The following is a 26183-nucleotide window of genomic DNA, read 5'->3' on the forward strand; positions in this document are numbered from 1 at the left end:
GTCTGTGATTTACTATGCCATTGTCAACATTTATAACATTGGCTTGAACATACCTACTCTGTTTTTTTTTAATATGCCAGATTTTTCTTAATACTGGCAACTCTCACAGGAAGTTTGTCAATTACTGTCTCTTTTGTTCATATACTTTATTACATAAGAAAGAAAGAGATGGACACATTTACGTAGAGTGACGTTTACTTGTTGTGACGTTTCTTTTCTTTGTATTTGATTTTAAGTTCGTCTTTCGTGATCCGTGACCAACTTTCTCTTACTTCCTTATCATATTTTATACGTTTTTATATCGAAATGGTAATAATATATTGTTAATATGAAAATAAAATAGATAACAATGTTTTTTCATCATACTAAAAGTGTATTTTTTCTGTTACAGGCGCGTTATTTCAAAGAACAAGATATCGATGGTAAGTGAGTGATAATGATAAACATCAATGATAATCTCATTACTTATTTTCTGTTAAGGAATAACTGTTTCGTTTTTGTTAATTTAATATATATATATATATATATTGTCAGGTAAAATTAATGAAAAAGTCGTTCATAATCATGTATATTAAATTACTGTTATTTCTTAGTATGCAATGTACACTTGCCTGTCCTAGTTCAGTAAACTTCATATGATATTAAACTATAGTGACAAAATATGTAACTATGCGTGACATGTTTTGGAGAGCCTAACTGTTAAGTCATCATTTTAGTTTAGTCTAACTAAACTAAAATGATGACTTAACAGGCTTTCTGAAACATGTGCATTAGTGACAGAGTGAGTGAAATACAGAGCATTGCTTTTGAAATACAGCCTAAGCGTATGCTGAGACGGAGGCGACGTAAGTTCCACGCAGCGCAGCACAGAGCAGTTTTTGTAAAGTCCTTTAGCTATGCATGCTGCGGCGCAAGTGCATTCCATACTTTACAAAATCTGCGCTGCATGGATCTGCGTTGCCTGCTTCTCAGCATACGCTTAGCCTTATTGTTGTCCTAAGACACAAGGACCAGAGGTGCAGAGGGCATTCACAAGCTCGTGCCACGCCTTCCTATCTATAGCAACTCTGGCCTGAACATTACTTAGAAATGCTTAATAATCTTGTTACTCTGCCAGGTAACTGTAAGGCAGTAAATGAAAAGAAACAATAACAAACATTTTATTTTCAGAATTCCGTGAATGCTTCTACCTCTTTGCAAGATCTGGGCAAATTACGTCATTGGACGAGTTAACTGTGGTGATGCGGTCCCTCGGAATGAGCCCTACCATCCAGGAGCTAGCGGGTGGGTAAAAACTCCTTTTTTTGTTATTAAATATATCAACAGTATCTCAATTTTCCAGTACTGAGAGTGGACTACGTCAACAGCGTGCCTAGACTAAACTGAAACTTTCTGTCGAATTAATTGTATTCATAATTTTTCTTGCAGGATACCTGAAGGGCAAGGGTGGAAAGATGTCATTCGCTGACTTCTTAGAGGTGATGCACATACACTCACGCGCCGAAAATCTGCCTACCGAGGTAACACTTTGTCTATGGTGTAAAAATATAAAGGGTCCACACAGAACGAGCGGCCTCGCGAGGAAATTGCCGCGCGAAGCAGCTCGGTCGATGGACATGTGCCTCGCCCGAGACAATGCGGCCGAGGCACGTATACACAGGCCGAAGTGGCTCGCGCGGCATTTTCCTTACGAGGCGGCTCGTGTGTATATAGATAATGTTCTGTGGTGGCCGTTTAAGTTTTTATTATAACCGGATTTTTTTTCAGGTTGTCAACGCGTTCAAGGCGGGCGACACGGAGAAACGCGGCGTCATCCCGGCGCGGCAGCTGCGGAACCTGCTGCAGAACTGGGGCGAGGGTCTCTCTGCGAGGGAGGTAAGATCAGGATCAGGGGATTAAGGGGTCAAAGACGTTGCGAGAACTCACAAGCGAGTTTCATTGCACTACCGATTGAGGCAGAGGTACAGGTTGTTTCACGAAAGCTGTTACGAATGTTTGGGGTGGTGAAGGTGCTCGACGGTGTGAATAATACGCTGCTGCTGGTTGTTACATTATTTATTCTGCCAAGCTTATGCTAGAAGGCACACAATACTTCACAGTGGTAACTCATAACCACTTAGTTTAATATTTAGTTTAACAACCGAATCAAGCGACATCATCGTCTCTATCTCTCTGTCTCATTCTCCCTGTGTTGCCAGCAACAACACTTTTACTTTTCCACTCGAGGGTTGATTGGATGCGTGGCGATTCGCCACAAATGTAATGAACGAAACTTTCATTGTATGAGTGACACATGTATCAGTATACAGTCAGAGCCATCATTTTATTGATTAATGTGATACACACATAGATATTTTCGTTCATTTATTCATTCTATTTTGCTAGCTTTCGTGATTCGACCTGTACAGTACCTACAACCAATTAAATCGATCGATCAAATCAGCAGCGTAACACGTAACTAAACTCGCGTGCGTATTTCCGCATCGTCTAAATGACCTTGGACAGTCAAATTGGGCCAGATGGAACTAATGTGACCTGCTTCCTTGGGACCTGTAAGAAAATGTACACTACGAATAACAGCCGTAATAGAGTTTAAAAACTCATTTAATGGGGTTGGCCAGTCGAAGTATTTAGCAGATCAGCATAGCTTGCCCCGTCAATCCCTAGAATTTGTAAATTTTTTGTATTTCTAATGGGTTTTTATGCCCTGGATGCCAGCCCTTTAACCCTTGGGACGCCTAGTGCCATATCCGTACCAGTCCTGTCAACTGCCGGAGGGTCTTCAATTTTTGTACCCGTCAACTGCCTAGTCCCAGATCTGTACAAAGTGTCTCAACTGCCTTGTGCCTTATCAGTCACCAAATTTATTGTATTATATTTTTACAATTTTGAGATCTAAACACTTACAAATAGAGTTTTATATCATTTGCACAATAGCACTTTTTTTTTATCGCGGCAGTTGACGGGTACAAAAATTGAAGACCCTCCGGCAGTTGAGGGGGATGGGACGGATCCGGCACTAGGCATCTGACGGGTACAAGTACGTTTGTCGGTTCGGCGTTCCAGGGGTTAAGCCAAATCTCATAGGAAAGGGGGCAAGCTATGTTTGCGCCATCTTTGCTAGCCTCTGACTATTGCCAACCCCATTGTTTATTTTCAAGCAACCAAAAATTCAATGTGCTTGCGAAATTTCTGTTGCAGCTGTCATGCGTGGTGGGCCTGTATGTACCTATACATAGGTACCTAACCTACTGCTGTATTCGCAGCTTAACAATACTATGTATACGTTTCAGGTTGACAACATCTTCCGCGAAGCCAACGTGTCGAACAACGGCACCGTACGGTACGAGGACTTCGTCAAGATTTCGTGCGCGCCTGTGCCCGACTACTACTAACTGTTTCCGATACAGTTTATTGACCAAAAGTAAACCTTGTTCCGACGAGATAAGGTCGACAAGGGTCAATAGTTAAAATCCTGGTCACGGCACCTAATTGTAATAACTTAACCCCCTTATTTATAGTTATTGTTATTGCTCTTTTATAAAAGACATTTCTAACTAATATACGTATAATATATCGTCGGGTGTCAAGCAAAAGTCACTAACTAACACCATTGAAATTATTGGACAATAAACCGTGCTACAAGTGTAATAAAGTGCATTGTTACTTAAATTTTTTGATAGTACTTAGTGACTTTTGCTTGTCACCCGACGATATATGTGACGTTATATACGAAAAGGGACCTTATTGTCGATGGCGCTTACGCCATTATTAACGACGCTCCGTTAAAAATACAATGCCGCGCGAGGCGGTGCAGCGTAAGCGCCATCGACAATAAGGTCCCTTTTTATAGATAATGTCCCATATGTGTTTATAAAAGACATATTGTTAGTAAATATATTTTTTAATTGGTACTTGTACTAAGAAATCGGTCGACAGGGAATTTCTAAATATTTGACTGGTTATTGACTTAATAGTTGAAATTACATATTAAACCTAACTTATTTATTACGTAAATGGTCGCCAGGGCGCTCGGCCTCATAATTCGACGATTTCATGTTTTGTAGTGCGCGTTGGAGGGTCTGCCATCTTGTGGCCTGAATCGGAAACATATACTTGTACATTGACACTTCACGCCAAAGCAAGTGCTGGTGCTGCCCTCTACAGATCACGTATGTTTTCTTGTTTCACGTAGGTTCTGCCGTCTTGTAGCCCATTGGAAGCTTAAACTTGAGATTTACTTTCGCGCTAATAAACAGGGAGCGCCTGTGCTGCCCTCTACTACAGTTCATGCACGTTCCCTTTACAGAAAATGATCGGCCTTCCAAACAACCTTGATCATTATGGTTATTAAAGTTTTTGACACTGTTTTCACAAATGAATAGTTTTTTTTGTGTTTATTTGTTTGTGTTAAAAGAAGGGATAGTCAAGCGTCTTGGAAGCTTAATATGGTGACTGACATTTTACATTCCTTAACCGATCCACTGCCTTTTAGTGGTATCGAGTATAATACTAACTTTATCCCTTTTCCAGGCATAGTACGATATATGACCACATACGCGCCAAAAGAATTTCAACTTTAGCATTCCGATTTAAGGTTCAAATTAGATTTCACTTTCGGGAAATGTGATTTGCCTTCAAATGAATCAGCAAAGCTGGATTAATTGGAATATATTTGGATTTTTTGGGAAAACCTTGTAGATTGGTGCGGCCTGGAAAAGGGGTAACAAGTAACATGTGGCAAAAATACGGCAATATCATTAACCGTCCAAATTAACTGTTTAAATATCAATATAAAAAATAAAATGTTTAGAAAAAACTGTGTTTTTTTACAAATCATCTTTACAACGCTAGAATGAATTATAACAGGGGCTGTCCATAAATTACGTCATCGATTATTGACGATTTTTGACCCCCCCCCCTATAATCATGCTTCAAATGACCCCATTTCCTCCTACTTCATGCTACCGTCATCCGATGTCCAGACCCCCCCCCCCCCCCCTAATTTTAAATGACGTAATTTATGAATAGCCCCATATGAAGAGTGAACTGTGTACTTTTTGTTATATTGCTTACAAGTTGATGGCAGGGTCCACACGATAATTATGGAGACGCTATTAAACCCTGACCAGTAATATATGATCATTGTCAAAAGGGCGCTGTTATTCTCATGTACAGTGACAGTTCAGGATAGTATGCAAAAATTAGTTCCAGTGAAATTCCGCAACATGGCGCGTGATCATATATTCCTGGTCAGGCTTTAAAAAAAAAACTTCTGTAATTAATAATAATTATTATGACATAAAAGCTCTCCAAGGGGCCTCTACGTGTTGGATCTGTGTCCCCACGCAAGCCTATCAAAAAACCGGGATTATAGGCCCGTGATATCCAAGGAGATACAAATTATTATGAAATAAAACACGATTAGTCAAAACTTATTTATTTAAAATTCAACAATTCCTATAACATGATATGGCACTAGTAGTGTGGTCCATTCGCTAAATATAGTGACAAACTATTTGACTGTGCATCTCACTCATAAATTATAGTAATATGTGTAATAATCGCAGGGTAAGAAGAGAACAATACGCCGTACATAGAGATTAGAGAGATAAGGTGCATATGTTGTGTAGTTCTAAGAAACGAACATAAGACAATTACATAAAGTGGCTGTCTTGCCCCGGTGTTCGTAACGTCTTACCCCATTTCACCTTAAAGTATAAAAAATAATATCAATCTAACATTCCTCAATAACATATAAAAAATCACAAAAATACTAAAAAACGTATTTAACTACTACTTATATTAAAGACTAGTCAATTATAAAAACTGCCAATGTCAAAGATCCTCCTCCAAAATATCAATCACACAGTCAAACATTTTCAATATTCTAACTTATTTTACTTTAAATGCTTAAGTCACTACGGAAAGCACATTGTCTTGAGCTTATTGCTTTTTATTTAATACTTAATTTACCTATTCACTTCAGGAGTATCTGCACATTAACAGAAAACGTATCTAAGGTTAATGTGGATAAAACCGTCTTCCAGATAAGACCGTCTACATGATAAACCATTTTTAAACTGTGTGTGCCTGTTTTGAGCTCTCTCTAACGGCTCGGACACGACATTGAGCGGCCGGCGGCGGCGGCAACCATAGGTGGGAACGAAAGGTCCGATCGCTGTGTACCGCTCCAACCTATGATAGCCGCCGCTAGTCGCGCCGTGACAGAGCCGATCAGTACAGTTTAGAATATACAATGAATGCACACATACTCCTGTACATAGTGTACATACAGCAACACTCCTAACTGTACATCGGTGGACTTTATTACAATAGGCATAAGGTCCACCGATGTACAGTTAACAGTGTGGGCGATGGTACAGTACCTACTTACATTAGGAATGCAAAAAATGCTATGTTACTAATCTTTAGTACAAATTTTAGACAATGGCCAGGATAAGAAATCGTCTAATGCATAAATAAGCTGTTCAAAAGCTTTCAAAGTTTAAACGAATGGAGTAACGAGTATTCTGACTTTATACAGTCAATGTCAATTTAAATCCCTCTACAAAACTTTTATTAAGGACAATGTGGCTAAATCCGTCATAGGGACTATTCCGTCTACGAGCGTATATTTCTTTGATTATCAATCGTAGGAAAAGTAACCATTTGCTTTTGATTGCTGAAACTAAAAGCAACCGCTGCTTTGTCGACGTAATTATCAATGTTGCTCGTTGTTCGAGAAAAACGCTAGTGGACGGAATAGTCCCTATGACGGAATTAGCCACCTTACCTACTTTATTCAATCGACATTAAACTATTAATCGAAAGTCTGAACTGAACATTTAGAAGATTTCTTATCCGTGCCAAGGTAAAACAGCCTCTACTACAAGCATCGGTGTGATCAAAATCGTGTGCCTACAAGCAAAATGGTTACCGATGCGAATAGAGAGAACAGGAATTTATTTACTATCTCACTTACTCAGAAAAGGGAGAGGTTTAGAGGTGTTCAGGAATGTCTTCCTCATTTTCAATAAGTACCTATTATATTTTAAAATAAAGCATGTAAAGATTATATTTGGCCCTGAGATATTATCCTCCTAAGGCCCAGCCATATAAATAAAAAATCCAGATTTTGCTACTGAAATTGGTACCTTTAGTGCAGGGAATAGAGTTGATTTTGGTTTTGTTTGAAAATTGAGCGAAACAAAACAAATGCGACTCTGTTCCGATTGAATATGATTTAAATTTAATCGAACTGAATAAGTACTATAGGGCCTTAGGAGGCTAAAGCTAAGGAAAAATAACATCTTATCAGGGTATGGTATACATACATAGGGGCTGTCCATAAATTACGTCATCTATTTTTGACCCCCCCCCCCTATAATCATCCAAAAGTCATGCTTCAAAAGCCCCCATTTCCTCCTACTTCATGCTACCGTCATCCGATGTCCAGACCCCCCCCCCCCCCCCCCTAATTTGAAATGACGTAATTTATGAATAGCCCCATACATTATCATCATGCAAATGATACTGGTACCTCAAAAATAAATAAATATCAAATACCTACATATATAATTTAGTATGTCTTTTTGAGAGGGAGTAATGTTTTATTCTAATCTAACATTTTTAAAAATCTTTAAATAAAATAAGTTTTTGGCAAAAACTTCATCTTTGGTACAAGCTTTTATCGATGACTGTACTTTTCTTACGACAGACAACTAATACTCATCGAGACAATTCTAAAAACCCCTAACACAATTAGGTTGCGTTGTTTCATCCCAGAGTTCCTATGGCCACCTCCTGTCTCCATCATCAGATCAGGTCGACAGTAGCATATTATTGTATTGTCATCAGAACTACATACAGCTGCCAATTTTCATGACGCTACGATCCTTGGAAGATGGTTAAATTAGTTACCTTAGATTCCATTACATCGACCTAATAAAAGCTTGTTAAGGCCACCCCCTGTTTCCATCATCAGATCAGCTTGATGGTACCATAATATTGCATTGTCATCCGATTTATACATGCATGCAAAATTTCAGCTCAATCGGAAACCGGGAAGTGGATCAAATTTAACTTGCAAGATTTGATTACATAGTTACATACAGGTCGACCTAATAAAAGCTTGTTAATGAGATTCTATTTTGGGTTGTATATTCTGACTATTTTGTCAGAATATACAACCCAAATAAAAGATAGAACAGTTTAAAAAAAAGCTTAAGGTAAGGTTTAATGTAACACCGAAAGTAGCCCTTATTTTTAGAGTAGTTAAGTCTAATTTAGAAGTAAAACTTCAAATAAACAAGCTCTTTAGAGGTGTCATTATCCTATTTTACTTAAAAATAAGCTACATATAATTATATTGGTAATGTTCCAATGAGAAATGTGGCTAGGAAACAGTTTTTGGATATAACTTTATTCAGAAAAGGCTGATATGATTATTGAGAGTAGATTATTGACTACAGCATATTGGAAATGCGTTCTCAATACAAATGAAATTACTGCCAAATATCTTCACTACACCTTATTAAACAAAGTCCCCGGCCGCGTCTGTCTGTGTGTGTGTTTGTTTGCGATAAACTCAAAAACTACTGAGCGGATTTTCATGAGGTTTTCATGATTGATGATTCATTTTCATGATGAAAAAAATAATTCTTCTGTTAGCAGATCCTTTTTACGATTAATAGGAGCGCATTTTCATTATGGATTAATTGTTCCACGGTCTATAAATATTATTGTATTGTATGTCATTTTAAATATATGTACCTATTTATATTATATGAATACGTAAAATCATATATATATATTGTGTTCAGTAGGAAGATTGAATGTTACTTGGCACTCTTATTGGACTATTATTGTGATATTAAATATAAAACTCGAGACATTTGCAAAACATCGTAGGTTGCTAAAAACATCGTAGGTGACTTCTATAATTATTTCTAAGTGCTTGTCAAACCACTCTGTGACCAAATGATCCGTTTTGCAGTACCTATAAGAGAACTACTACAAATATATTCAGGCAAACAAGTGACTATTTTAAAATGCATATAATAACTGTTTGTAAAAATGGATTTTAGATAGGTTTAGGATGAAGAAAATATTAAATTTACTCAATTAAATTTGCAAATGGTATAAAAAAATTTAACTAATTGTATTTTTATAACTTTTTCCCATGTTATGGTTTTCATAGACCGAGCCGCTTCGCGCGGCAATTGCCTTGCGAGGCAACTTTTTGTCGTCCTAATGGTTATCCTTCATTTTACGTCTAAGATACTAAAATGACAGTTGGATTGCTACAAACTATATAACTACCTATATGGTGGAAAAATTTGCTGGCTATGGATGAGGTCTTGGTGGCTCAGATGGCAGAGCGCTGGAGTATCGATCCAGAGGCCGTGAGTTCCAGTATCACCCAAGAAAGTAATTTTTCCACTTTTAAATTTATTCCAAGTTTACAAACCAAATTAGTACTTAAGCAGGATCGGGTAGTAAATTGGCCTTGACATTAAGCTGAGTCAGTTTTCAGCGACACCTAATAATAAGTTGGTTCTGTATATTTCGTCATGTTTTACTTAAGTTTAGTTGGAGCGTTTCGTTAAGAAAGTTTCTTCTATTATATTTCATCACACTGCCAATTTAGTATCTGGGATATATAAACACAGCTTAGAGTTATCAACGTTATCAATTAGAAATAATCGTGCCCCTAAGTTTGAGAACCAAACTAGATGGCGCTATGCGGCGCCATGTTTTGCGGTAAATTGTCACTGGGTTCAAACGTCAAAGTTTCACGAGCTACCGCAAAATATACAGAGCCGTACAGCGACATCTACTTCAGCTGCAAATTCGAGGCACGACTTTTTCTTCACCATAACACCTCGCCTATTTATCTTATCACTCTTTAGTTAATACAACTTATTACAGTCCCCGCGATCAGACATACTTGTTCTTGGCCTGCGGTCTCCGCCGCTTGAAGTTGCCCATCTGCCGGAGGATTTGAGTGTTTTCATCATCTATCTCTCTCTCCATGCCGGAGGTGCCCGGTATCTGGCCCCAGAGCTTCAGCTTCGTGGGCAGGTATATGAGACCGAGGAGGGTTATGACTGGAACGAAAATATCAGTTCACGTCAAAGAATTATTGATTGTGAAAATTATACTAAAATGGTAAAAGAAAAATCGGACAAGTGCGAGTCGGACTCGCCCACCGAGAGTTCCGTACTATTTATTATTTGTTGTTATAGCGGCAACAGAAATAAATCATCTGTGAAAATTTCAACTGTCTAGCTATCACGGTTCATGAGATACAGCCTGGTGACAGACAGACGGACAGTGGACTCTTAGGGCTCATTTAGACGGTTCGAGAACTCGCATGCGAGTTTCATTACATTGCGTTTTTTGATCGGAAGGCTGAATTGATGTAACCTGAATGGTCCGCAATGTAACTAAAATCGTATACGAGTTCGCATTGCCGTCTAAATGAGCCCTTAGTAATAGGGTCCCGTTTTTACCCTTTGGGTTTGGAACCCTAAAAATGATGGCGCTGTACTGCGCCATGTTTTGTGGTCGCCATCTTTTACTGTTACCATTAACGACAAACAGAGTTACCGTATACTGTATGATCTATTCTATTTTAAGCTCGAAATTGTCTTATGAACTCCACAGACTTTGCAACAAACTGCATGCGATTTTCGATAATTGCCGGCTAGCTAGGTGCAACGAATTTAATCGATCGATCAAAATGCCGCAATGTATTGTAAATCGCATGCATTTAAAGCTGGTCTGGGGAACCTATTAACCTTTACACATTTTAAATAAATGATTCTTTGATTCAGGAACTAACATTCTTAACTATCGGTAGACGTGCCTCGGCCATTGCACCGACCGAGCTGCTTCGCGAGGCATTTTCCTCGCGAGGCGGCCCGTTCTGTTTGGACCTATAGTTAGTTTTTTTCAGCATTAGAAAAAGACTACGCGATCTTGACGTGTCTTTTAATTAGCCGGGTACTGACTGTGCGAGCAGCCTCGCGAGGCAAATCCTCGGTCAGTCAAGACGTGCCTCGCCCGAGGCAAACGCATGTCCGGCCTCGGCCGAGCGCGCCTCGGCCCTATAGGCCTATAGTCACATTTACCTCTATAATTGAGACAGAGAGTGTATTTTACCTCTTTTACTGAGACTATATTTATAAGATTAAATTTTCCTAATTGTTTTTTAGAATTTTATAGGAATTGACCTCTGTATCTGAGATAACGTCAATCTATGACCTCTCTAACTTGGACTTTATTGATCAATTTCCGTATTCTTACTAACTCTTAGTCTATCCACAAATTCCGCATTTGCTTAATTGTATCTAAACGACTTCAAGTTTGATTTAGTTACTTTATGTAGTTAAGACTATCGAAACGAAAGCTGAAATCTTGATAAATAACACGAATAAACAAATTTTCATTTAATAAATTTGTAAGACGCAATAAAGTCCATATCAAATTTTATTTTATTTTAAAATATCTATCCTTTGGAGAATCACTCAAAATAAATTCAAAGAAATATTTAAACAGACTTAAAAAATATTTAGGGACAAGGATTATTTTACCTTATTTATCTTTAAAGATAATTACAAAATACCTACGTTATTACCTCTATAATTGAAATATACTCTATTCTCACCTCTATTAATAGAACCCTCTGTAAATGAGACAAAAAATTATTTGTACCTGGCTAACTGAGAGCCTGGGTAAGTGAAATACCTCTTTAAGTGAGACAAATCTGCTCATCCTTTGAAGTCTCACTTATCCAGGTTTCACTGTATATGGTGAATATAGACGATTATGGGATGCGAAATGGCTATTATACTAAGAGAAGATGCGTGGAGAAATATAAGCCAGGAAATAATTTCTTTTTTTTACAAGCCATCGAATTATTAAAAACGCAGTGGTAGCGACAGCTTTTCGAATGAACGGCCTCATGACACGCGCGGTCTCTATGCGACTTCACGTTAAACTGACGCTCGATGTTTGGCTCAGGCGTCACCGTGGCTCGGCTTTTCCGGAAAAGCGGAGCAGTCACTACCCACTAGGCCAGACCGGTTGTCTGTTACTTACTGTTGAGTATGCACGGGAACACGACGTAGAAGTTGAGGTTGGTTGAGTGGTAGCAGAAGGCTTCAGTGAAGTACAGCACGATGGTCAGCATGAGTGACCAGTAGCCCATGGATACCACACTAGAAATTAACATTTAGATGTATAAGCATAGAGTAATATAAGTGAAGAAAGAGTGGTAACTCCATAAATCAGTTTTCTTACCAATGAGTTATTTCGTAGTCGACATCTAGCAGCAAGTAGCGGAATTTATCAGTACTGCTAGTTGACAATAGATGTCACAAGTGTCGCTACTGACGAAAAATGTGTGACGATAAATCCTAGGATCTAATGAATCTGGGTACTTATGCTATGTTTGTTGGTAACTTACGGCCTGTAATGTATGTAAAGTGTACAATGGATGAGCGCCAGAGCCTTCAGCACCGAATACATGCCCAGCATCCGGGAGATTGTGAAATCTCCTGAAACATAAGCAACAATGTACAATAGGCTGCACTCGGGGTGCCCCACCCTTAGGGCGATACTCGTTTGAACGCCTTGCAGGTAGCAGGTAGCAAGGATTGAGGCAATTTTTCTTTTTTTAATGCTGTTGGATAAAATTGATGGAAAAATGAATGTATTGTTCTACTCTTTCATGAATGATCTCTATGAGAAATGTCTACCTTTCAAGGATAGACTGACAACATCACAAAACTGATTAACCTTAATAAAAAACTTATAATTACTAAACCCAGATCAACTGTATTTTCGACGTTATTGATGCAAGACACATGCATGCAGGTAAAATCGAGTACCTAGAGCATGACTAATTTCTGGTAGTAAAATTAAAATAAGAACATTTTTTTCTAACTATATACACTTAGGATTCTAACAGGTTACACTGAGATCTAATTAGAAAACAATAAAATGGACTAAATCTATAATATATGTCATGTCTGAATAGGCATCCATTTTGTAAATATTATTCACCAAATATAGCTAAGATTGTTTCTGGTACTTTTAAAAGCTAGTTTCAATCACATCAAAGTATTATCAACTTAAACTGGGTAATGTTTATTGCGCTATTTGCATTTATTTTAAAGTGACCCATAAATTAGAAGAAAGAGATATTTGGCCAGAAGTAAGACATATAAGGTTAAAAAAACCCATAAACTCACCATCCAAGTGTTCAGTGTCGCCGTGGTGACTGAGGAACGACCGCCGTTCGATGTACGACCGGCCGGCGGTTCCCAAGTCCATAAAAGCAACGAATGCTATCCATCCTCGAAACGCGTATAAAACTTTATTTTGCACTGCCATAACTTATCTATAAAGTCACTAATCTCAAAATACTAATATTAATACTTAATTTAATACCTTCAGCTCGATCTAAATCCTAAAATTAGCTTAGAAACAGACACAGTTTCATACACAAGAGTTCCGAGTAAGCAAATCGACTAATTAAATTAAGCGGGCCAGTTTGTAGCCCTAAAACTATAGTCGCCACGTGCCCGTGTGCATCGCACTGCGGTATTTTACCTGCAATACATTTTTTTATATATAAAATTTATAATTAGATGTGAATTTCCAGCTGAGGCTGTTCGCGCACAATCTGCAAGTGTCAAATGTCATTGTCAAGTTGACATAAGACCCGACGGACCCGAGTCCCGACAGTTCCGGTTTAGGGTTGCTGGCGGTAAAAAATAAATTTGTGAACTAATGAACTATGAATTCGATGAAAATGTAACCTATTGAATTTTGAAGATTATATTATTAACGGTTATTTAAAACATGTATTGTAATGAAAATATTGAAAAATTTTAAAGCACATTTTGAAAAGGTATACGAGGTAAACTCTTGACTCGATTGTACTATCGATTATCGATTCATCGAGTAAAAACGTGCATCAAATTTTAACTCGTATTGGTTTATTTGTCTTCTTAATATGTTAAGGCCCCAGTCTCGGAGTAATTAACAATGGAGCCGCCATTAACAGGCGTTCCCCTCTGTCGAAAATAGGCGGCCAATGGTCACCCACATGTCAACCATATGTATGGACTGACGTTTATCTGACATGACGTACCTATACATTTGATGTGCCCCTCCCCCGCAGAAAACGGCAGACTACATATATTGTACCGAAAATTTTAGACATGGCGTCTCCGTTGGTTATATCCTCTAAGGCCCCAGTACACAATGGGCCATCGCCGGCCACTCCAAGGGACGCAGCCATGCGGTAGAATGAGATAGCAATATCACTTGCTCCCTCTAACGCATAAATGCGTCCCTTGGAGTGGCCAGCGATGGCCCATTGTGTACTGGGGCCTTTACATTAATTATTATTGACAGTAACCTTGTGGAACTAAAATTATTGAGTAAACTAGACATGACTAGTAGACTAATTCAAAAATACATTTTCTGACCGTTTGCTCACAAAACTGAAATAAGTTTAGTTAAATAAGTTATTTCCTAATATTCTTATATTAATTTAGGATAGATAATTCAATTTAGCAATGAAATAATATAAATCATTAAATAAAAAGTTTAGATTAATCTTGGATCGATATCATACGATTTTTCCAAAAAAAAAGGAATATTGCCAGATTTTAAAATGATATAAAATCCATCTGAGGCTGGTCACAAATTCCTAAAAATATCGTCGCCATATTGGTATTGTCAAAAAGTTCGGGCTAAATCAGTGTTGAGAAAAAATGGTTTTTCCCTCATTTACCACTGAATCTTCACTGTTCGTGTGATCTATATTAACAGTGTGTGACTTTAGATGTTTCGTTTTTCGGAGCAGTTGCGGTGTTTGGTTTGCAAATGATGTTTTCCGCCGAGAAATGTGCGGAGCGGAGCACGGGTACTTCGGAAGGAGCCGAGCTTCTCGCCGGTGTCAACGAAGGCCCGGGGAAGGAAGGAGTGCCCCCTGACGAAGTGGCCTCCGCAGTGGCTTCGGTGTCCCAAGAGATCGGTGATATCCTGAAAGATGAGCTGGGTGACGCTGATAGGGCTGATCGGATCGGAGCAGAGCTCGAGAACCTGAGTGCTGAGCTCGGGATGCTCGCGGGGCTGGCAGACCACGAACCTCAGCAGGATTTCCCGTCACTCTTCGAGATCGCGGTAAGTCCAGCCACACAACAAAAATGGCTGACTAATTGTGTGCCTAATTTTCTTCTAGTGACGTTCCCACGCTAAAAAATTGCAATATTCGCTTGCAATTTTCACGCAAAACCAATTGGATATGTCATTGACCTTTAGAACTCTAGTTATGTGTATTTTGGACATGTGACAAGGCTAGACAAGGACATTTTGCACATGAAAGCATTTACAGTGACATAAATAATTCTATGTGTAACTGATTAGTGATTAATATTTATCAAATGTTGATTTGGACTGGTTGTGTATAAATTAATGAACTCATCAATTGTGTCTAATTTGATCTGTTGTATTTCCAGTTTTAACATAGATTAGATTTTACGCGGATGATGTAAATACTTGTACATCTTAACAACAGCAATGTGTATGTATGTTTGTATGTAAACACTATCTTTGTATAGAAATCATTGCATATCACTAAATTGCAGTAGTGGAGTTCTGAATTTCCTTTTAGTTTGCTGTCAGATTATAATAGTGTATGCTAAATTGTAATTGTATGTAGTTTCTTATTAATTCCCCCAGAAGTTTTAATCTGTTATGAAACACATAACAATGACACATTATTAATATACCTAGTCAGTTCATATTTTAAGTGGTTTGTCCTCTTATTCTCTAGCCGCTCAGACATCAAAATGCCTCATTACAATTGTAATTTTGATTTGTCAAAGATTCAAATTAGAATGGAATGGGGCAACCTTTTTATAGGCCTCTGATTTAAGTTTCCGTGCAGCTTTAGTTTTCGTCTACTTGACTATAGAGAAATATAGTAAGTATAGACTGCTCACTCCATACATCAGTTTTGGTATCAAAACAACAATTTTCGTGGTCAACATCTAAAGTAGCGGAATTATCAGTACCGCTACTTGATAGGTACTAGATGTGAGTGTCGTGACTCATGAAAATTGTATTGAACAAAGGATTTTGTTAAATCCTATATTTGGAATGGGTGGGCCTCCCTCCTAGAGGTCAAGTCCCCATTAAGGTCACAACATGCATGGGAGCATGTGTGAACACTAAAAGACAGCATCTCCTTATTTGCCTGAAGTGTTAAAATGGACATGATTTAAGGAAAACGATCCAACCTATGGGCCGGTACAGACGGACTGCAATCAGGTTGCAGTCTGTCTCTATTGGCCGTACAAGTCTGAAAGTAGCTTTGCTTCTCTGTCTGTTACTTCTTCTGGGTTGGAAGATCAGATGACCGTCGCTTTCGTAAAAACTAGTGCCTATGTCAAATCATGGGATTAGTTGTCAAGCAGACCCCGGGCTCCCATGTAGGCTTGAGTCGGTCCTGAACTAAGAACTATTAAGAATGAAATCCCATCAAGGACCGAAAGGAACTAAATCTTTTTGCGCGCTCTTAATCGGTCTTTAGGTCCTTTAGTTCAGTGGGATTCGAGAGCGCTTGACTGAGTGAAACGTAAAATAGACGGAACGAAACGGTTGTCAATGTCGCTGGCACGAGTGTGAACGAGATGAAAGAACGACGTGACACTCCTAAGCCCGTAAAATATGAAGGAAAATCAAATATATTTCGACATATTTCACATTTTTAAATTATGTTAAGGTGTTTTAATGTTTAATACCGACACATCGTATCGTACAAGTTGAATTGTATTCAGTTACCAAAGATTGGAAAGAAACCAATGAAAAATCGACTCCTATTCATTCCCGGCTCTCAACGACCGAACTGAACTAAAGGAACTAAAAGACCGAACTAGTTCGTTTGACCGATTGACCGAGAGCGGAGCGCTCTCTGTAGTGACCGAGCAGGCACAAGCCTACTCCCATGAACAAAGCAGGGCAAAGTGGATAAAATTATAAAAAAAGGTGCAGTGTTTCTTGCACATCGCCAATGTCGTCGAGGTTGGCCGCGACCCCCCGGGGTTTGCTGTGGGACTCAATTGGTTGTTTCAGCCCACAAGTCTTCCGGCATAAGGCAAACATGTCCCGCCCAGTCCTTCAACTTCTAAATTAGGAAAAATATATTACATAGATTCTACACCAATTAGTCAGAGCCTAAGACATCATGTAACTGATGTGTTAGACATCGGTTACACGCTAATTCTGGCGTCAGTTCAGTCCATCAGTCTGGTCAGACTGACGGGAGAATTATCGTGTAACACGCGGACTGATGGACTGATGAAAATTTAAATTTTTAGATAATATTCGTCAGTCCACTTTGAATGACAAAAAACTGATAGGAGACTGATCGTGTAACCTGTTCGTGTCATTCTCGCGTCAGTCACCATATTAGACAAGACTAAATGACTGTGTTGCGTTCTGTGTCCAAACGGCGACTGTGTCGTAATTTTATCAGTCTGTTGTCAGTCTGGACTGATCGTGTAACCATGTCCACTTTCCATCATTCTGGCATCAGTCAAAACTCGAATGGACTGATGGACTGAACTGACGCCAGAATTAGCGTGTAACCGATGTCTATGAATGAGATAATAACATTTAGTCCGATTGAAACATGTTGTATAAAAACTTATAAACTAAAATTATCCTGAATTAATAAAAATAAAACCTAAACTACAATAAAAAATCGCCCCTCGGCAAGGTGCCGCAGCATTACCTCGCTGAATTGAAACATTAAATCTGTGTTACAGATGGGGAGCCACACCCACAGCCACCGCGTGTCCGGCAGCGGGACATCGTCGTCCTCCTCGTGGTCGGGCAGCGCGCGGCGCCCGGCGCGCCCGCAGCGGACCAAGCGGCGCCCCATCGCCAAGGGCAAGGAGGTAAGATCTGACCCAAGTTGCCGAACGTTACTAAATCCTGGAATATGAACACAAAATTGATAATTTTACTTTCCACGAGATTCGTTTCGTGAACTCAACCTACAACCAGTTCTATGTATTGCTAATACACTAGCTAGTTATAAAAGTTCATAATTATAAAATATATTATTGAATTGTACAACTACGTTTCAAGATTTACCTCCAACGTTTCGAGGACGGCGTTGTCCCCGTGGTCTCAGAGAAGACTGGCTAAAGTTGACAACATCTTCTAGCCGTGCGAGTAACAAAGCGCGCGAGGGAAAAAAATATATGGTGGCGAAAATGTACGTCTGACAGTAAAATGATTATGAAAATCCGGCCAAGTGGGAGTCGGACTCGCGCACGAAGGGTTCCGTACCATTATGCAAAAAACGGCAAAAAAATCACGTTTGTTGTATGGGAGCCCCACTTAAATATTTATTATATTCTGTTTTTAGTATTTGTTGTTAACGGCAACAGAAATACATCATCTGTGAAAATTTCAACTGTCAGAGGAGTCTTAGTAATAGGGTTCCGTTTTTACCCTTCGGGTACGGAACCCTAAAAACCTACATCAGTTGTGAGGTTTAATACGTCGCCTGTTCACAGATATCCCGTCGCCGCAGCGCGGCCGCGCGGCGAGCCGCCTCGCTGCGCGTGCGGCGTGTCGAGGTCGTGTCCGACGCGTCGGACGTCGGCGCCGAGTCGGACGACTCGGAGGGGCAGTGGACCGAGCTCGAGGATGCCTGTGAGTATTTCATTCTCATATGCCAGGACCTAATGCTTTCATACTTCGGACACCTCTCACGTCGCTCTCCGGATAGCCTGGAAAGAGTAATGTCGGGTAAAGTTGAACTCACGACCTCAGGGCCCTCCTCCTACTAGATGGTGTGCTCAAATTACGGCACCTATGCAATTAAAACTGCACGAGGCCATGTGCTTGGCGGGGAACAGAACCCTATGGAGGAACCTGGTCTTCAACAGAAGGATATGATGTCACGATCCTCATTGAGGGACCGACTGAAGAAGACTTCATTCTACTTCGACCCCATCACTAAAGAACGATTTTAAAAAGTCCACTAGTCTTTATAGTAGACTATCAGCCTCCCCCTTGTATTTCCCGCGCCACCAACTTCGCACATAGCCAATACAGACCACACATATATGAAAGGTTAACGTAATGTAATATTGTTCGGAAGGTTCATCTGACTGTTCGTCGTCGAAGCGGGTCGCCGAGGAGGCGGCGTGCAACGGCTACCAGGAGGAACAGGCGGTAAACTTACTCATTTTATAATTTTTCACCTTGAAATTATTATTATATTATTATTTGGAGCCTGTCGTGTCCCACTGCTGGGAAAAGGCCTCCCCCCAATTTCTCCACAAATCTCTGTCCAGTGCTATGTCTGGCCACTCCTTTCAGAAGGAGTCTAGTTCATCCCGTCATCAGCCAGTTCAGCTTGAAATGCAGCCTAAAATCCTATTCAGCTGTTTAGGGTGGTATTCCATCTGTCCAATATATTGGTCTAATATCTTTGCGTCTCACTCTCTCATTAAGCAAAATGTGAGACAAAATACACATTGGACAAAGAAATTTTTAAGTATGTTTAAAAATTTTCCTATTCAGCTGTTTAGGGTGGTATTCCATCTGTCCAATATATTGGTCTAATATCTTTGCGTCTCACTCTCTCATTAAGCAAAATGTGAGACAAAATACACATTGGACAAAGAAATTTTTAAGTATGTTTAAAAATTTATTTTAAGTATGTTTTAGTGAGAGCGTTTAAGGAAATAAGTGTTCATCTCAATAATATATGTACCTATACTTGGTCAAGCAGATCTTGTCAGTAGAAAAAGGCGGCAAATTTAAAAAATGTAGGCGCGAAGGGATATCGTGTCATAGAAAATTTGAATTTGGCGCCTTTTTTTACTGACAAGATTTGCTTGACCAGCTATAACAACGTAACCTATTATCCTGTCGCATACTTCTGTTGTTTCTCCAATAAAAAAAAAATTGGATAAGTGAAATACCACCCATAAGTGCTTGCATGCAATATTCAGATTTAGAGTACAATGAATTCAGTCAATCAACCAAATACCATAATGTAGTGAAAATAGCAAGCTAGCTTTTGATCCGTCTAAATGGGGCTTAAAGGGGCCCACTGATTAACAGTCCGCCGGACGGTATCGGCCTGTCAGTTAGAACAAAATTTTGACAGTTCCGAACAACTGACAGGCCGATACCGTCCGGCGGACCGTTAATCAGTGGGCCCCTTAAGTTATCATCTCCCAATCTTCAAGCAATTTACTCAGGTAATAGCTTTTTACCATCCGCCTCAGTTAATGACCGATGGTTTTAAATGAATTTGTAGGATATGGCGCATCATTATCACAAAATTGTAGCCTGGTCGGAATCGCCGCCTATAGGGAATATTACGCAAAACTCTGCGTAGAGGGCGTCACTAGCACAATTACAGGGCCAACGTGAAACAGGACAATCGAAAGTTTGGTTTCTGCCTCTCTATCACTCTTGCTTATTCGATCGATAGAGAGGCAGATAACGAAATTTCGATTTTCGTGTTTCGCGGTATGCCACCTGTAAACAAACCGCCTTGATGCATCAATGTCATAGTGGAAACTTGTCAAAAAACTGTTTAAGGCCTAGTATGTATAAGTTACTCTATGGTTTACTATGTGCATTAGTGCTGCACTCTGGCGGCAGAACATTGCAGTAATACTCCCTATTGTAATTTATAATTTGTAATGATAGTTTAATAATGATAACGTGTTGACAGGAACCGGAGCCGCCGGCCATGGGGCAGTTCCTGCTGCCGCTGCTGAGCGCCGAGCCGGCACCGGAGCCCGAGCGGGCGCTGCTCATCCGCCACGAGGACATACTGCAGGTACTGTACAGTGATTGCTGCCTTTTCCAAATAAATACTCTCCTCTCTCATAGAAAAAAACCGGGTAAGTGCGAGTCGCCCACCGGCAACAGAAATAGATCATCTGTGAAAATTTCAGCTGTCTAGCCAGGGGCGTATTTACCCTAGGGCCATCCGGGCCATGGCCCGGGCCGCCAGCCCCCAGGGGCGCCTCATGCCGCCCCTGGCGGATTGCATTTTGTTTTTCTTCCTTGACTTCTGGGGCGGCGAAACGTATTGGCCCGGTGCGCCAAATTTCAAAATACGCCCCTGTGTCTAGCTATCACTGTTCATGAGGTACAGCCTGGTGACAGACAGACAGTGGGGTCTTAGTAATACGGTCCCTTTTTTACCCTTAGGGTATGGAACCCTAAAAATGGCAACGAAATGGATAAAATAACTTGAGAAAAAAACCAGTCCCTTAGGAAAAAAATATTTTATAATAATAAGGCTAAAAAAAATCTTGAAATTTAAACTCCTCAGGGGTTGAATTATGATTGAAAAGTTTTTTAACAACATGTAGATGTGAAAGCTTTTTATTGACCGGAGCGTAGCGAAGGTCTACGTTTCGACTGGAGCATTTTGCTTTTGTATGTCCGGATGTTCTCCTCTACAAGTCGCAATTCTTAACCGAATCTCGTGAAATTTTGTGACTGGATTCTATGTCTAAATAAAATTTTTTTGTCCGTCCGGTTTTTTGAATTTTTTTAAAATGGCGGAGTTGTGATAGCTCGCGCCTAAACAAATAGTGGTATCGGTACCATACGAGTGTTTTCTTTTTGAGATATGTTTATAGATTAAATGGCCTAAAATTCAGAAAATTTATTTCGCTGGTTTCGGAGGTATTGAGATATTTAATTTTAACTAATTTTAATTTGAGAAGGAGTAGCTAAATTTCGTCAACCCGTCTAAGAACTATTTGGCTCAGTTTGTAAACGTTCGCTTTTTCTGTTTGCACAGAGGGTCTGGGTTCGATTCCCAGTAATTGTATGCTGGGATATTATAACTTTTTGTATTTTTTTTGGCTATAAATATAATGACCACCAAAAATACTTTGGTACCCTAAATAAAAAAATCATGCTTACCAAAAAAAATTACTGAACACCAAAATAATAAGGCCTAAAATTACAAAAGTACCACCGTTTTAATTACGACTGCACTTCAAATTGTATTCGAATACCAAATATATTGAATGATCACCAAAAATCATTAATGATCACCAAATCTTGAAGACCAAATTAATGCGATATTTTCACCTAAATAAACCACTATGATTACCAAAAAATATATACATTATTACCAAATAAAGTAAAATGATGCCAAAATTACTAGCCCCTCCCGTTCAACCCCCCGTACCCCGCACCGCATACCTACCTAACCTAACCTAGTTTTCTAGTAGCATACTGAAATGCTACTAGAAAAGTAGGTTAGGTTAGGTTTGAATTGCTATCAGTTAAGTGGGTTAGGTTAGCACTGCGACCCGTACAGAATTAGGTTTGAACTGCGACCCTTACAGAAAAGAAATGCTACTAGAAAAGTGGGTTCGGTTAGGTTTGAACTGCGACCCTTGCAGAAAAGAAATGCTACTAGAAAAGTGGGTTAGGTTAGGTTTAAACTGCGACCCTTACAGAAACGAAATGCTACTAGAAAAGTGGGTTAGGTTAGGTTTGAACTGCGACCCATACAGAAACGAAATTCTACTAGAAAAGTGGGTTAGGTTAGGTTTGAACTGCGACCCATACAGAAACGAAATGCTACTAGAAAAGTGGGTTAGGTTAGGTTTGAACTGCAACCCATACAGAAACGAAATGCTACTAGAAAAGTGAGTTAGGTTAGGTTTGAACTGCGACCCTTACAGAAACGAAATGCTACTAGAAAAGTGGGTTAGGTTAGGTTTGAACTGCGACCCATACAGAAAAGAAATGCTACTAGAAAAGTGGGTTAGGTTAGGTTTGAACTGCGACCCTTACAGAAACGAAATGCTACTAGAAAAGTGGGTTAGGTTAGGTTTGAACTGCAACCCATACAGAAACGAAATGCTACTAGAAAAGTGGGTTAGGTTAGGTTAGAAAAAGATGACGAAGTGGATTAATTAATTTAATAGGATAACGATATATTAAATATTTGCACATTTTTAACTAGTGGCTCTGTGAGCTGTAGACCTCGCGAGCAGAGCTTTAAATAACATGGTGCTAAGAGCTTTAAATATAGTAAATAAAAAAAAAAACAATACGAAATTTATGTGTAAAAAAAAATGGCTGCTATTTAACTGATCACCAGATTTAATAAAATTTAATACCAAAAAAATCTACTTTACCACCCTAAAATAATAAACGATCACCAAAATTATAACACCATTTTAATGTGAAATGATTACTAATTTTATCACATTTTACTATCCTATTAAAGGAAATGACACCAAATTAATCATTAGTAACCCAAAAATTGTAAATGATTACCAAATTTCAAACCCCATTTTAATGTGAAATGATAACCAAATTTTTACATCTTGCTATCCTATTAAATAAAATGACACCATAATAATCATTGTAAACCCAAAAAATAGTAAATGACCACCAAAATTAGAACTCCCATTTTAATGTAAAATTCTAACCAAATTTTTAAATCTTGCTATCGTATTAAAGCAAATGACTCCAAAATAATCATTGTAAACCCAAAAATAGTAAATGAACACCAAAATTGTAACCACATTTTAATTAAAAATGTGCAAATATTTAATATATCGTTATCCTATTAAATTAATTAATCCACTTCGTCATCTTTTTCTAACCTAACCTAACCCACTTTTCTAGTAGCATTTCGTTTCTGTATGGGTTGCAGTTCAAACCTAACCTAACCCACTTTTCTAGTAGCATTTCGTTTCTGTAAGGGTCGCAGTTCAAACCTAACCTAACCCACTTTTCTAGTAGCATTTCTTTTCTGTATGGGTCGCAGTTCAAACCTAACCTAACCCACTTTTCTAGTAGCATTTCGTTTCTGTAAGGGTCGCAGTTCAAACCTAACCTAACTCACTTTTCTAGTAGCATTTCGTTTCTGTATGGGTTGCAGTTCAAACCTAACCTAACCCACTTTTCTAGTAGCATTTCGTTTCTGTATGGGTCGCAGTTCAAACCTAACCTAACCCACTTTTCTAGTAGAATTTCGTTTCTGTATGGGTCGCAGTTCAAACCTAACCTAACCCACTTTTCTAGTAGCATTTCGTTTCTGTAAGGGTCGCAGTTTAAACCTAACCTAACCCACTTTTCTAGTAGCATTTCTTTTCTGCAAGGGTCGCAGTTCAAACCTAACCGAACCCACTTTTCTAGTAGCATTTCTTTTCTGTAAGGGTCGCAGTTCAAACCTAATTCTGTACGGGTCGCAGTGCTAACCTAACCCACTTAACTGATAGCAATTCAAACCTAACCTAACCTACTTTTCTAGTAGCATTTCAGTATGCTACTAGAAAACTAGGTTAGGTTAGGTAGGTATGCGGTGCGGGGTACGGGGGGTTGAACGGGAGGGGCTAGTAATTTTGGCATCATTTTACTTTATTTGGTAATAATGTATATATTTTTTGGTAATCATAGTGGTTTATTTAGGTGAAAATATCGCATTAATTTGGTCTTCAAGATTTGGTGATCATTAATGATTTTTGGTGATCATTCAATATATTTGGTATTCGAATACAATTTGAAGTGCAGTCGTAATTAAAACGGTGGTACTTTTGTAATTTTAGGCCTTATTATTTTGGTGTTCAGTAATTTTTTTTGGTAAGCATGATTTTTTTATTTAGGGTACCAAAGTATTTTTGGTGGTCATTATATTTATAGCCAAAAAAAATACAAAAAGTTATAATATCCCAGCATACAATTACTGGGAATCGAACCCAGACCCTCTGTGCAAACAGAAAAAGCGAACGTTTACAAACTGAGCCAAATAGTTCTTAGACGGGTTGACGAAATTTAGCTACTCCTTCTCAAATTAAAATTAGTTAAAATTAAATATCTCAATACCTCCGAAACCAGCGAAATAAATTTTCTGAATTTTAGGCCATTTAATCTATAAACATATCTCAAAAAGAAAACACTCGTATGGTACCGATACCACTATTTGTTTAGGCGCGAGCTATCACAACTCCGCCATTTTAAAAAAAATCAAAAAACCGGATGGACAAAAAAATTTTATTTAGACATAGAATCCAGTCACAAAATTTCACGAGATTCGGTTAAGAATTGCGACTTGTAGAGGAGAACATCCGGACATACAAAAGCAAAATGCTCCAGTCGAAACGTAGACCTTCGCTACGCTCCGGTCAATTAAAATGTGGTTACAATTTTGGTGTTCATTTACTATTTTTGGGTTTACAATGATTATTTTGGAGTCATTTGCTTTAATACGATAGCAAGATTTAAAAATTTGGTTAGAATTTTACATTAAAATGGAGTTCTAACTTTGGTGGTCATTTACTATTTTTTGGGTTTACAATGATTATTATGGTGTCATTTTATTTAATAGGATAGCAAGATGTAAAAATTTGGTTATCATTTCACATTAAAATGGGGTTTGAAATTTGGTAATCATTTACAATTTTTGGGTTACTAATGATTAATTTGGTGTCATTTCCTTTAATAGGATAGTAAAATGTGATAAAATTGGTAATCATTTCACATTAAAATGGTGTTATAATTTTGGTGATCGTTTATTATTTTAGGGTGGTAAAGTAGATTTTTTTGGTATTAAATTTTATTAAATCTGGTGATCAGTTAAATAGCAGCCATTTTTTTTTACACATAAATTTCGTATTGTTTTTTTTTTATTTACTATATTTAAAGCTCTTAGCACCATGTTATTTAAAGCTCTGCTCGCGAGGTCTACAGCTCACAGAGCCACTAGTAATATTGAGGGTCAGTTGCACCACTTGCATCAAACCGTCAAGTGTTTGCTAAATTTGATGGTATGAGAATTTTCATGGTTCTCTGATGAGTGACGTTGATCAGTCTATCAAATCGCTGGCCCAATATTACAGGGTTCTGTTACATTTTCAAGATAGTTGATATTCGACTTAATGTCACTATGACAATGTTCAAATTTCAGTTCGATAAAAGTGAAACATGAACCCTGTAATATTGGGCCAGCGATATGTGGTTGGTGCAACTGGGCCTTATACCTATTGCATTTGCCTGACGTAAAGCTAAGAAGGCACCTATAGATTTAGTGCATAATTCGTTTTTTCACGGAAACGTACGAACGTGTCTTGCTA

General features: G+C 38.7%; 3 protein-coding genes across 3 annotated transcripts in view; 2 read left to right on the forward strand and 1 right to left on the reverse strand.

Annotated features, from left to right (window-relative positions):
- The first annotated feature begins 198 nt into the window (after nt 1-198).
- LOC134802463 (calmodulin-like protein 4) lies at nt 199-3502 on the forward strand. The gene is made up of 6 exons (XM_063775142.1): nt 199-309; nt 392-422; nt 1171-1284; nt 1429-1520; nt 1768-1875; nt 3294-3502. The coding sequence occupies exons 1-6, from the start codon at nt 307-309 to the stop codon at nt 3393-3395; spliced, it is 450 nt and encodes a 149-aa protein (XP_063631212.1). The 5' UTR covers nt 199-306; the 3' UTR covers nt 3396-3502.
- Nucleotides 3503-9337: 5835 nt separating this feature from the next.
- On the reverse strand, nt 9338-13693 carry LOC134802223 (uncharacterized). Its single transcript, XM_063774813.1, has 4 exons — nt 13263-13693; nt 12476-12566; nt 12109-12227; nt 9338-10112 (listed from the first exon to the last, which is right to left on the reverse strand). The coding sequence occupies exons 1-4, from the start codon at nt 13402-13404 to the stop codon at nt 9943-9945; spliced, it is 522 nt and encodes a 173-aa protein (XP_063630883.1). The 5' UTR covers nt 13405-13693; the 3' UTR covers nt 9338-9942.
- A 981-nt stretch (nt 13694-14674) lies between these two features.
- LOC134802161 (uncharacterized) overlaps nt 14675-26183 on the forward strand; it is a gene marked incomplete at its 3' end in the record, with an annotated part of 69718 nt that continues 58209 nt past the window's right edge. Inside the window, exons 1-5 of the mRNA XM_063774755.1 lie at nt 14675-15207; nt 17856-17987; nt 18615-18753; nt 19205-19278; nt 20798-20905. Of these exons, the coding sequence (XP_063630825.1) occupies nt 14908-15207; nt 17856-17987; nt 18615-18753; nt 19205-19278; nt 20798-20905 (753 nt within the window). The remainder of the gene's footprint in view (nt 15208-17855; nt 17988-18614; nt 18754-19204; nt 19279-20797; nt 20906-26183) is intronic.

This window comes from Cydia splendana, chromosome 24 (assembly GCF_910591565.1).
Source record: "Cydia splendana chromosome 24, ilCydSple1.2, whole genome shotgun sequence".
In the NCBI taxonomy this organism is placed as follows: Eukaryota; Metazoa; Arthropoda; class Insecta; order Lepidoptera; family Tortricidae; genus Cydia; species Cydia splendana.